At 42.1% G+C, this 12,453-nt stretch overlaps 1 protein-coding gene across 4 annotated transcripts; it reads right to left on the bottom strand.

Annotated features, from left to right (window-relative positions):
* Window positions 1-617: 617 nt before the first annotated feature.
* Window positions 618-6,020, bottom strand: LOC103717830 (transport inhibitor response 1-like protein Os05g0150500). Of its 4 annotated transcripts, none has more exons than XM_008806365.6 (4): window positions 5,399-6,020; window positions 3,035-3,527; window positions 1,911-2,709; window positions 618-1,234 (listed from the first exon to the last, which is right to left on the bottom strand). In XM_008806365.6, the coding sequence occupies exons 1-3, from the start codon at window positions 5,869-5,871 to the stop codon at window positions 1,933-1,935; spliced, it is 1,743 nt and encodes a 580-aa protein (XP_008804587.4). In that variant the 5' UTR covers window positions 5,872-6,020; the 3' UTR covers window positions 618-1,234; window positions 1,911-1,932. The 4 variants fall into 4 exon arrangements, with proteins under 4 accessions (XP_008804587.4, XP_026664542.4, XP_088566545.2 ...); XM_026808741.4 differs by having other exon boundaries at window positions 618-1,224; XM_088710419.2 differs by lacking the exon at window positions 618-1,234 and adding an exon at window positions 1,515-1,838.
* Window positions 6,021-12,453: the final 6,433 nt, after the last annotated feature.

Below are 12,453 nucleotides of genomic sequence, written 5' to 3'. Positions count from 1 at the left end.
CTTGAGTTTGAAGGGGGTAACATGGAAATTTTGGGCGAAAATTCTGCAGAAACTGTAATAAGAGAGGCCATTCCATACCACATTGCCCTGCCAATGAATGTTGGTACTGTCACAAGCTTGGTCATATCCTTCCGAGATGTCCCACCAAAGCTTCGAACTCCGGTCAGAGCAAACAACAATATTATGGGCTAATATAGATCGTTATAATTCATGAGTACACCAAACATATTGAGAATAATTATCAATTTATACACTAACATGTCCTTCGAGGCACAGTTCACTTAATCTCTTTCTGCTCCTCTTATTAAACTGCTGATATCTTCACTAAGGCTCATTCTCCTGACTGCTTTCATGCCTTGGTTTTTAAACTCAAGCTGGCGCTTGCATTACCACCTTGAGTTTGAAAGAGGTATAACAACTCATATAAGCTCATAATATTTTTCTTTATCAATGTAATCTTGTATCAACTTATATTATTTTTGTTTGCTATCTTGATTTTATTGGAGTAATTTTAGAGATCACATAACAACCTATATCAGTCTATAATATTTTCACTGTTAATATAATTCTTTATCAACCTATATTATGTTCGTTGTATAGAACTGAACACTAATATATATGACCAAATATGATTCTCATTTCTTCTAGCAAATGCTGCTACTAATATTCTAAAGACAATGATTTGAGGCCGGAAGATTTTTGAAACACAATGTTGCAAACTTTGAGGGTAGACCTTCGCCCCGTTGTAAGGTTTCTGCATCGTGACCTAGAGATCATGGGCACTGAATCAGTCCATCCACATGTGAAAATAAAACTGAGTAAATCCAAACCCAAGCTGAACATTATTTCCCACTATAGGTACTAGTTGGTTGGCCTGTCATCTCATGACAGAGCCAGGAGATCCAACAGATGAAAGAGTCAGGATAAACAAGAACCTCATCGCAGTACCACTCCAATGCAAACCAATAAAGCGTGCTGCATTTGGGAAAGCCAACAAATCCTGCAAGGCGCTGGCACAGCACTCAATTCACGAGGAAGAGGAAGCATTCACGAGCTCAAAAATCTTGAGAGGTTCACGCCAAGGATTTTCATGCAGTGGTCGCGACAAAGCGCAGGCGCAAGGCACAGGCAGCTCAGACAGTCTCCGCAGACATGGATTCATGCTGGTGTTACCCAGTTAGGTGGATTCCATGGCCAGATACGTACTGAAATGTCTCCAGACTCCTGAAATCAACTAGAGAAAAAACAAAGAAATGGTACTGCACACATGAATGCTAGCAGCAAACAAATAGTAACTGAAACATCCAGAGTCCACAATCATTTATCCAACAATTCATGCAAGATTAGGTCAGAACCATCATGTAATTATGTGACACAAACCATCATGCAATTATGTTGAAGGATTCAGAAAACATTATAGGAAGGAGAACTAAGCTTTACCGAAATTATTCAGTGTCACATCACGGCTGGTTATTGCAATTATCCGCAGCAATTTTAGCAACTAAGCATTGCAGTTAAATATCAAACTTCACACATATCAGTAGTTAGCATATTGCTCGAAAATTTAAATGTTCATAAGAGTACAAAGTTGGCAATGCACTAATCAGAGGAAATAAAAGACCCTCGCATACATAACTACACCTGACAAGCAAAGCTTTCACCGTGGTCCTCACTAAAACATGTTATAGAAGATTAAAAAATATAGTTCCATTCATTTCCTTTATTGACAGTAAAACCTCAAACACTCTAGCTACTTTGCAGCAGTTAAATCGGCGAAGGCATCATATCCTTATCCAAGCTCCATGTAGTGCTGTTTGAACCCAACCATGTACTCATCACTTAAAGAAATGATTTGAGTCAAACAAAATGAATACTTGAAGTGGACGACAAAGAAAGAAAGAAATCAGTACCTCCACATTATCTCAAAGCACCTTACACCGTCCAGACGCAAGGTGGTGTGTCAGATCTCGGCCCAGCAACTGTCCGGTAGACATAGAGCTTCTCAACAGGGCAATCATCGGGCCGTGAATCCCACGACCCTCCGCTCCACTCATCGATAACCTCCACATTAAGCCATGGCATCTTCTCAGCCAGCAACCTGCATGCTCCTAAGCTCACAGAGCATGATGACATCCAAAGGGATCGCATTGTCACTAGCTTAGCAGCATTGGCCAACAATGCCTTGTCTCCAAAGGGGCAGTCCCTGATTTCCAGCTTCCGTAAGCTCTTGCAGCCTGAGAGAATGTAATGGAGACCAGCATCACTATTCCCAGCAAAGGCAACCGAGAGCATCTCAAGGCAATTTGCAGAGGCCCCAATGGATCTAAACACATCGTCGGTGAGGAGACCCGAGAGGGAGAGTCGCCTGAGATCCATGCAAGATTCTACAATGGCGCTAAAGCCCGCATCTAGTGGCTCTAGAGTGATATAGTCCGGTGTCTGTGGCTCCATGATGCATAGACGGAAGCATGTAAGATTGGGACGGTTCTTGGCAACCGTGAAGAGAGCAGCATTGGTCATTTGCCGGCAGAAGTAGAGGACCGACTGGAGCATTGGGCATCCCGCAGAGACACTGACAAGGCCACGCTCAGTGAGAGAAACAGGCTGCGCTGCACCATAAGGATCAGAAGGGAAGACACGCAATTCTTGAAGCCGCTTACAAGATGATGCCACAGCAGCTAGGCCATTATCCTCAATCAAATCCATTACCTAACAGTTGATGTTCTTTCATAATTAGTGTATATAAAAATCAAACAGAGATCAACAAGGACAAACAGATAAACAGAATATGTGAAACTAAAAGGCCATGATCAGAACTTTGCCTGAAGTTCTAGGCTAATCAGCATCCAAATGATATGGTTTTGGCAACCATATTCAAAAGCAATGACAAAAACGAAAGAAATAAAAATTGGCAATCCTAGGGCACCAGCAAAATTTAACTCTGGTTAAGTGGAAATGACAGGTCAGCTTTGTGAATATTAAGGCAGGGAATCATTTCGCAATATAGAAGGAACAGGAACTGATGCAGATTTACCCATAGTCGTTCGAGATTCTTGCACCCGCTGACTAGTTTGATGAGGTCAGGGCTCTGCATGGTAGCATAACTTAAATTCAGAGATGTGAGGCCATCACAGACTGAGTAGATTGCTGGGAGATATGCTGGAACAGCTTCCCAGATCCCAGATAGGCTCCTCATGCTTTTACAGCCCGCAAAGGCTGATTCGAGCTTAGAGAAGAGCTCTGGATGATATTCTGCGGAGAACCTGCCAGTTCCAAGGTCAGCCAGCTGGGGGGCCCTGCGCAGGAGGCTGACAAGCCTATCAAGAGGCACAGCATGGTTGAGCTTGAGGGTCTTGAGGTTGGTGCATCTGCTCATGAGGCGCTCGAGGACAGAGACATGCACCTCCCCTTCCAAGCAAGCAATGTTCAAATTTACCAAAGAAGTGAAGGAATCAGGAAAATGGCTGAGCCAGTGCACACAATTATCCTCTACTTCATTTTCCTGTAAGTCTAGCTCCCTCAGATTTCTGCAATAATGAGCATAATCCATGAAAATATTCAGGAGAATCTTTATTTATCACCAGAAGTTGATAGTTCTAAGTTCCAACAAATGAATTGATAAAAAATTATGTTTCATATGCAAGAATTATTTTCAAAAAAAAAATAAAAAATTAAGCTAGTGATAAATATTTATGTTGAAGTGGCAATCAGAAACTACATAGTTTTTGATGATCAATACAGGGTAGACAAACATAACGGACTGATTGAACCTAATTTAATGTCAAGACATAGCAAGAGATGAGTTACAAGAGACAGCTGCTATTTCACAAGAAAAGGAATGAAAATATAATGTTTAAGCACCTAATGTTTTTTAGCATAGAAACCATTAAAGATGTTGGGGGCGACTAGTATTTTATTTCTAATATTGCAAGAAGATTGCCCTTTCCTGTTAGACATCAAGTTTAATAGTCTAATACATGCACTCACTTCAAGCACTGCACCAGTGCCTATGGACTACATCATTTCTTGGGCTATCATACATGACCTACCGAGAACATGTTTGCTTATTGCAGTAAGTATCCAGAGCCGTGCACTATAGCAAAACAGCTTCCTATCAATGCAGAGCACAGTTAATAGGTGCAAGACAACAGGATTATGATATATACCATAATCTGAATAATTCTAGGCATTTCTATATACAACCAGCCAGCCAAGCCATACGATCATCAGAAAAACTGAAAAAAAAAAGTCACATATTTTATGTAAATTGTGTCCTTGCAGTATGAATAGAACTCTTTTATATTTCCGATATTACACTTACTACGAAAATTTTCTTTTATGGAAATCTATAATTTCAGCTCATTAGCTACCAAAGATCTTTTGCATTCCGCTAATGTGTCATTTTTTTAAAGAGAATTCAATCACCACTTAGTGGACTGAGAATATTTCCTATCGGATACATTCATAATTTCCAACCTTTTTCTTGCATAACTAAAGGGAGGAAATGTATGCACAGAATTCAACAAACAGTGATCAAGGATTTTATAAATTTGTTTATTTGGTGGAAAGAAAAAGAACGACACAGACAGAATTCCGGCATAAGCCTATAAGATATACATCAGCTACGGGGCTTCCCTTGGTCCCTCTTCATTTCATTTTGAATCAAATGAATCAGAACCAGGTAACAAAGATCTGAAGGAGGAATAGAATCTCAAAAAGAGCGCCGACCAGAGAGGATCGATTTCCACAATGTATTAAAAATTGCACCTTTATCCAGTTTAAGCACCAGAGGGGGATCACCACTTCAACCTTGGATGTAGTTTGAGACAAGAGTGAACGCAATCCAGTCAACAAAACCAAATTTTCATTTCACCAAAGAGATTTTTAGCAAAATTTCAAGTCAAAACCAGCCCTTTAAATTTAGAGTTTCTTTTTCTGTCTCCCTTAAATAAACGGCCCAAAATGGATCATCTTCAAAAAAATAAGCTTAAATTCATCCGACTACCGAAACCATTGCGGATCCGTACGAGCTTTTATTACTCCAACAAATGTTCCTTCAGCGTCCCAGTTTTGTTCCTAACCCTGGCATCTAAACTCACTTCAAAAATCAAATTTTTAAGACAAAATGACAAAAATCACACAAATATTTGAGTCCACATGATCCTGGGACTTCTATCTAAATCACCTCCGAATCATCCCAGCAAGATCACCCTAAAGTCCACAAATTTAGAGTTGCAGACATTCGAAAACGAGAAATTTCTTCGGATTTATTCCAAAAAAAAAACCCTGTTTTACTTAGATCACCGACAACTCAGCCAAAAACCCGCTCCAAGGGTAAAAAGAGTTGAAATCAAGACTAAGAATTGGGAAAAGAACGCAGAGGGGGAGAGAGGCTGACCTACAATTGGCGGCGATGGCGGCGAGGCCGGCGGTGCTGAACCCCTCGCAGGAGGAGAGCGCGAGGACTCTAAAGTTCTTGAACGATCGGGCAATGAGCTCGAGGCAGTCGTCGGTGACGACCATCCGCTTGAGGCGGAGCTCCTCGAGCTGCGGCCACCCTTCCGCCATGGCGGCCACCCAAGCCTCGGCCCCCCCGCCCCAGTCGCTGGGGACGAGGTTGAAGTCGGCGAAGTGGGGCTTGCCCTTGATGGAGACAGCCCGGACCTCGGGGAAGCGGCGGACGGCGGCGGCGGGGGCGATGGCGTAGCAGTTGCCGACGAAGATCCGGCGGCGCGAGCGGCGCTCGATACGGTACCACCCCCCGCAGACGAGGGAGACGGCGTTGCGGTCGCGGTCGGCCGCGAGGAAGGAGAAGATGTGCTCCCAGACCTCGTCCGGGAACAAGGCGGCCCACCGCCCGCCGGCGGGCATAGTCGTCCGTCGGATCGGCGGCTCCGGGGCTTATCGGACGGTGGAGAGGCCGGGATCGCTCGACAAGGAGGAGGAGGAGACAGAGGAGGCCATCATCATCACCACCATCACAAGAAGAGGGGTGGGGCGCAGCCATCTCTCCTTTTCTTACTGCTTTGAGGCGCGCGTGGATCACGAGATGGACGGATGCTAATTTGACACGTGGTTCATGGAGCCATTCTGGCCGTTGGATGGGCTTGTCGTTCTTATCCACTGGTGGCGACGACCCGGAACCGCGGGGTGCGTATCTATGCACGTACGTATGGTCGGGAACGAGGGAGAAACGGCAGGGTGATTCGGGAAACGAAAAAATGCAGAGCATCGAAAACGCAAGTTGCTACTTTAATGCCTTTTTAGTTTCCCAGTTCTCCAAGCATCGCATACTAGATCACCCCTTGGTTGATGTAGAAGATGATAATTACCAAAAATAGAAGTGTGATGGAAAGATCAATATATATAGTATAAATTTAAAAAATACACTTTTAGTATAATATTTTTACTTTTTGGTAGTTCGTATAAGATAGAGTATGTATTATGAGAAAATATGTAAATAATAGATTAAAAAAAGGAAAATATACGTAAATTCTTTAGATCTACATGTAGATGATCAAAATTGTATGTTGGAGCCCCAACCTCATGTGTTTATATCGTATATATATAATTATAACAAACAAATTATATATCGACCATGCACAAAGATCCAATTTATGTTTTAGTTTTCATATAAATATCTCAAAGCAAAATAGTCATTTTTTTAAAAAAAAAAAAGCACCACAATCTTTAAAACCTAAGATTTGATGTGTCTAAAAAAAAGCACCACGATCTCTTGTATTACATAACTAGATGGAATTAAAGTATCAAAAATTAATAACTTATAAATAAATATGGAAATATAAAAACTGATATCAATTCCATTCCATTTATTTTTGGGCACATGTATAAATCTTAAAAGAACAAAGTTTATCTTAATTAGTCATTTAGTTAGTATTTCTAACTAACTTTTTTAATTAAACCATCCATTAACCATTCATGATTCTATGAACAAACAGCAAGCAGTAAAACTTAAAATGGATTCGAATGTTAACAATCATAGGGCTCGTTTGGTTCACGGGAATCATTTTTTTTCCTGAAAAGAGGATGCCTAAGAAAGTATTTTTGGCATGTTTGGTTGACCATGGATTCCGATGTTAATAACCATAGGGCCCGTTTGGTTCGCGGGAAGCATTTTTCCTCCAGAAAAGAAGATGCCTGAGAAAGTACTTTTGGCATATTTGGTTGACCATGGAAAAATGATAGATTTTCGGAATGCTTATGTTTGGTTGACCATCCACTTTTATGAAAAAGTTATGTATAATTCTTATTATATCCTTAATAAAAATTAGGTCTTAAATGCCTCTTTAATGCTGAAAAGTTTTTTTGGGGAAAAAAATAAAATGGAGTGATTCCTGGCTCACGGAAAAGTAACTTTTTCATGTTTCTCATGAAAAATATTTTCTCATGAAACGTAGGAATCAAATTTCCCTGGGAATACAACTTTTCCGTCTCTCTTCTTTGAAAATTTCAACCAAATAAGAGGTATTTCATTACTTTTTTGTTGACCACATTTTTTTCCTTTCTTTTTCCGCGAACTAAACGAGCCCTTTGAGGACTAAAAGATACTTTATAGTGACTAAAATACTCTCACAAAATAAGTTATTAACACACAAAAAAAAAATCACCAAACACCATGAACAGAAACGGCGTTTTAATTGGCTTTTTTTGGACAACTACATCGTGGTAGTTATTTTACTACTGTTACAATAAAATAACAGTTGTAGACCGAATCGCCGGAAACGGCAGTAAGCATGGGAATCGCGGTTCTGGAAATCCTCCATGGGCATGCGCGTAGGAGACAGCGGGAGTCTCTGGAGGGAGGGGATGCGGCCTCGGAATTCGCGCAAGGATTGGACGGTGGAGATGAGGTGAGGAATCGTTGGACCATGGGGTGGGGTGGTCCTGGTGACCTTCGGAGTTTGGAGCGGCGGATCACGTGACAAGGGGTGGATGGTCCCTGCAAGCTTTTTGTGGGGGCACGGCGACAGCAAAAGGCCCCTAAACTTTTTACCCTCTATTTTATCTCCAAATTTGTTGTTATGTTGTTGGAACTAGGACTTTGTTTAATACTCCACCGTTAGTTTACCCTTTCTTGACCAAATAACAATCAATGCATTCAACACAATAGCCCCCAATAAATTCAAGATTTTACATGTAAGATGCATATCAAATTTTTTCCCTCAAAATAAAAAAAGCAATTAATTATCACCGTTAGGGCAGCCGATCATTTGGGTTGGTTTTGAGCTGAACCTAATACTGTAGCTCATTCGCTTAATATGATCGGATAGACCGGATTTCTTTTCGTATCAATTATGTGTCTAGTTGGTTTAAATTTAGAGTTCAAATCCTCTTCAGATCGTCTCTATCTGGTCCAGCCGTTCAGAATTTTTGATACTTGTTTAGAAATATAAAACAAATAATAGATTCTCAATTTTCGATCTGAATTATGGATCTGTTTGCTCAAACCAATCCATTTTGCTTTGTTATCTTAAGTACCGAAAATTACGAAGCTATTCAGAATCTAGTGTTCTTATACCAGTTGGATCACATAAGATTAAGATGCAAATTTTGCATTGAGTTTGTTTATAATATTTATACGTTTAAGTTGCTACAAGCAAGAAGAAGGCTCGCAAGTTGCAAATTACAGTGCCATGGTCATTGTTAGTTTTATTACGGGCCCACTCATCGGATGATGCGTTCGTGTGGTACGAATGGAGAGCAGGGTCTTAGCGTGGTGACGAGGTGACGCGTCTGATGGGTCACTCACACGCGTACCGACGGTTACCGTACACCAAAACAGTAAGCTTGGCAAGGTATCGCTTACGAGGATCCCGTCACCGGCAGCCAAGGAATGGGAGGCAGCTTTAAAAGCCAACAGCGGAAGCAGAGGAGGCAGATGATTTTTTTTTAAAAGAAAAAAAAAATGACTGACGAGAGGCAGCAGCCACTGTCCGATCTGATTGACCGAATTATTTGACGGTTGAAATTTCCTGAATGCCCTTCTGTGACGTCACCACCTCCGCAGCCTTTTCCACCGAACAAACTTTTCCCCTTTGCCCATTTTGTGATGACCCAAATGCCCCCAGGGTGGAGGATGGAAATCAAACGATGCAAAGAGTTTAGGATGACGGCCGTCACAACGTTTTTTTTTTTTTTTTTTTTTTGAAACGGGGAAGGACCTTACCTATATAGCAACCTCTACTGGGCCTTCTCTCTGCCGGAGAATATTCGATGTGGGTAGAATATTTTTTACTCATATTCTCCTCATCCATGGCAGAGCACCACCAGTGTGGCAGCCCTATCTCCGTGTGAGTACATCATACCAACACCACATAAATAATAGTAGACCAGATAGCGACTCCACCAGACAAATCAGGTGGGGAGTATTCGGTCTTCGCATTTAATCGATGCGCACGCGTTTCGAACCTGAGCCACTCCGGTGGAATCAAAATTCCGTGTCACCATCTCGGTGGTACGATGGCTTTTGATTTATGTAAAATAAAGTTTAAGTATTATATAATGTTAGTTTTCGTACTTTAGAGGTTGTCATAGCTAGAACAGCTGCTATTATGTTTCTATAGTAAGAAATGTTATTGAAATTTTTGTTGACTAGAGAAAAATATATATTAGAAAGTAGACTCTTGAGGAGATATATACGCCATCGGCTAAAATGACAAGGTGTTTTATCCATCTAGGGGTGGAACACGCATGAGCGAACTGGGTGCCATTCAAATTTTATCAAAAGTTTAAAAGGTTAGCTTGGGCTTTGTTTAAGCTCGAGTTGAGCTAGAACAGCCCAACTCGAGCTCGGCTTGTATAAACTTGTACTAGTTTGAGCTTGGCTTGCTTGAGCTCGAAAAGCAAAGCTTCGCTCGTCTTTTGCTTAGTAAATGGTGAGATTTCCAGCTATATGATTTTGTCATTGGATTGAAACTTAATTGTTACTAAAAATATCTAAAATTCAAGCTATATCGAGTTGAAATTAAACAAGCCGATTCTTGCTTGCACTTAGCTCGTTTCTATTTCAAGCTTAGACACTCAACACGAGCTTGGCTTTTTTAATTAAACAAGTGAGCTATTTTAGAGCCAATTTTCGAGTTGAACATAAACTAGCTTATGAATAGCTTGCTCGTTTTCCGGCCCTACATCCATCAACATCTTGGAGGTCAATTTTGGTACATTTGTCAAGCATGGTAGTAACAATTATGAAGTCTAACTTTTTCATTTTGCAATCAATAGAAGAGTGCACTCCAAGTTACTTATGGGCAGATATAAATTTCATTTTCATGACAAAGTTATAAGCCATATGAGAGGGCCTCTTGAATATTATTTTATACTTTCATTGTGATAGTGAATTAGTTTGAATTGCATTCCGCCAATATTTCAACTACCACCGTATGCTTGTAGGTCCTTGAAATGTAACTTTACTATTTCAACCTTTTTTTTCTTACCCTACTAATATATTCATTCCAAGAATGAAGCAACATATAGTCAATGATAGATTTTAAGATATCCCTAGCAATCTATGTGCTGGAAAAAAATTTTCTCCAATTTAGACCGACCAGTCTTGTTGCATTCATGAAAGGATAGCCTAACGTGTCTTTTTTTTTTTCTTTTCTTCTTTTCTTTAAAAAACATTTGCCATTACTTTGCAGTATCTAAAGGTTTAAGATGATGACCATTATCTCGTATCTTTTTTTCCTTTAATAACTGTTATTATACTATATAAAAAAATATTTTTTTATCTGTTATATTTTCAAATGAATTTATTCTAGACAATTTTAGGCAAATAATAATAATTATTTTCGAGGGCAATAGGGTGCACCCGAGTCTAGTAGCTGAGAGAGCACTTCTTTATGCGGAGAAGATCATCCGCGGTGCTCCGTCAGCATCCCTGGGGTTAACCGGGAAAATCTGGGGTTCCCCTACTGCTCATGTAGCATCTACGACTGTTTAGGTCTCATAGGAACTCCCACCTCCTAGCTTTCTCAAGATGAACTTCGATGACAGCGTTAGCGATGATGGCTGCATTGGAGGTGTGGATTTTGTTATTAGAGACCACGATGCTCGTCTGATTGTGGTAGGAGCCGGTAGATCTTTCACGCATTTGTAATCAGCGCGGAGCTCAGGGTTGCGCGTTGATTGCGTGGATTCGAGACATGGAGCTCGACATCAAGTCGGGACTGCTGATCCATGACGTTCGTTGACTCGTGGGCGTGGATGGCCTGTCATGAGCCAGACATGTCTATAGGGAGGTGAACAGCGCGGCTAGTTGGGTTGCCTCATTTGCGACCCACCACTCAGGAGCCTTCATTTGGGAGCGCTAGGTGCCTGTGCCCCAGCCACTGAGCTATCTCTTGTTTTCTGATGCTATTGCCATTGCACCAAAAAAAAAAAACAATTATTTCGATGACAATGAATTGGCAGCGTGTGAAGGGTTCCGTTACACGTGTAGTGGAATGATACCAGATTGGAAAGGACATTTCGGTAAATAAGCGAAGGCCGGGGGGCATTGGTTGCAGAATGGGAGGCCACGGGGGGGGGGGGTGGTGGTTCTATATACACCCCCCCTATTGCTCAGGACACCCCCCAAAAATTAAAAAAAAATTAAATACTCTCTACACCCCCCGTTTGCTAAGGACACCCCTAAAAAATTAAAAATTCCTAAATTACCCCCCACCCTCCCCACCCCCTCACCTAAATTGCTCTCTACACCCCCCAAACCCCCCCACCCCGCTCTTCCCCTCCAAAACACCCGCCGGCTTCTCCCTTCCGCCCAAAAAACCTCGCCTCAAGCACCTCGCCGGCGGCCAAACCCCCTCTGTCTCCCTTTGAACTGTTCCGCCCAAAGCACCTCGGCAACGCCCAAAACCCCCCCGTTCCCCCTTCTCCCTCTCGTCGCCGGCATTCTCCCGATCTCCGACCACCTCGCCGGCTTCTCCCGGAACCACCTCCCCGGCCATCTCCCGAGCAACGAGCACCTCGCCGGCGCCTCCACGACCACCTTGAGGTAGCTCCCCCCCCGCCGGCATTTTTTTTTTCACGGTTCGTGCTCCGTTCGGCACTGGATCGCCGAACAAAAGGCTTCTGTTCGGCTGAACAGTGCCGAACAGAAGCCTTCTGTTCGGCAACCCTCAACCGAACAGAAGCCTTCTGAAGGCTTCTGGCACTGTGCAGCCGAACAGAAGGCTTCTGTTCGGTTGAGGGTTGCCGAATAGAAGGCTTCTGTTCGGCACTGTTCAGCCGAACAGAAGCCTTTTGTTCGGCGATCCAGTGCCGAACGGAGCACGAACCGTGAAAAAAAAAAAATTTCGAAACAAGGTGGAACACGTACCTTTGCGGCCGATTCTTCGTCCCAAATCACTAGTTGCTTGTCCATGCTTCGAATGGGGCTTAAATCTCCTTCAAAGGGCAATATGGTAATTACACTAAAGGTTAGTTTGGGTATTT

Source organism: Phoenix dactylifera, chromosome 14 (assembly GCF_051530095.1).
Source record: "Phoenix dactylifera cultivar Ajwa chromosome 14, Ajwa_hap1_PhDact_Kaust_v1.1, whole genome shotgun sequence".
Taxonomy (NCBI): Eukaryota; Viridiplantae; Streptophyta; class Magnoliopsida; order Arecales; family Arecaceae; genus Phoenix; species Phoenix dactylifera.
This window is presented reverse-complemented; position numbering and strand designations above follow the sequence as displayed.

Excerpts from the sequence above, each read along its gene's own strand:
- LOC103717830 (XM_008806365.6), bottom strand. The coding sequence starts at position 5,871 with ATGCCCGCCGGCGGGCGGTGGGCCGCCTTGTTCCCGGACGAGGTCTGG. Across the intron at positions 3,528-5,398 it reads GCCATCGCCGCCAATTGTAG|AAATCTGAGGGAGCTAGACT; the intron begins GTCAGCCTCTCT and ends TCATTATTGCAG. Across the intron at positions 2,710-3,034 it reads AGAATCTCGAACGACTATGG|GTAATGGATTTGATTGAGGA; the intron begins GTAAATCTGCAT and ends ATCAACTGTTAG.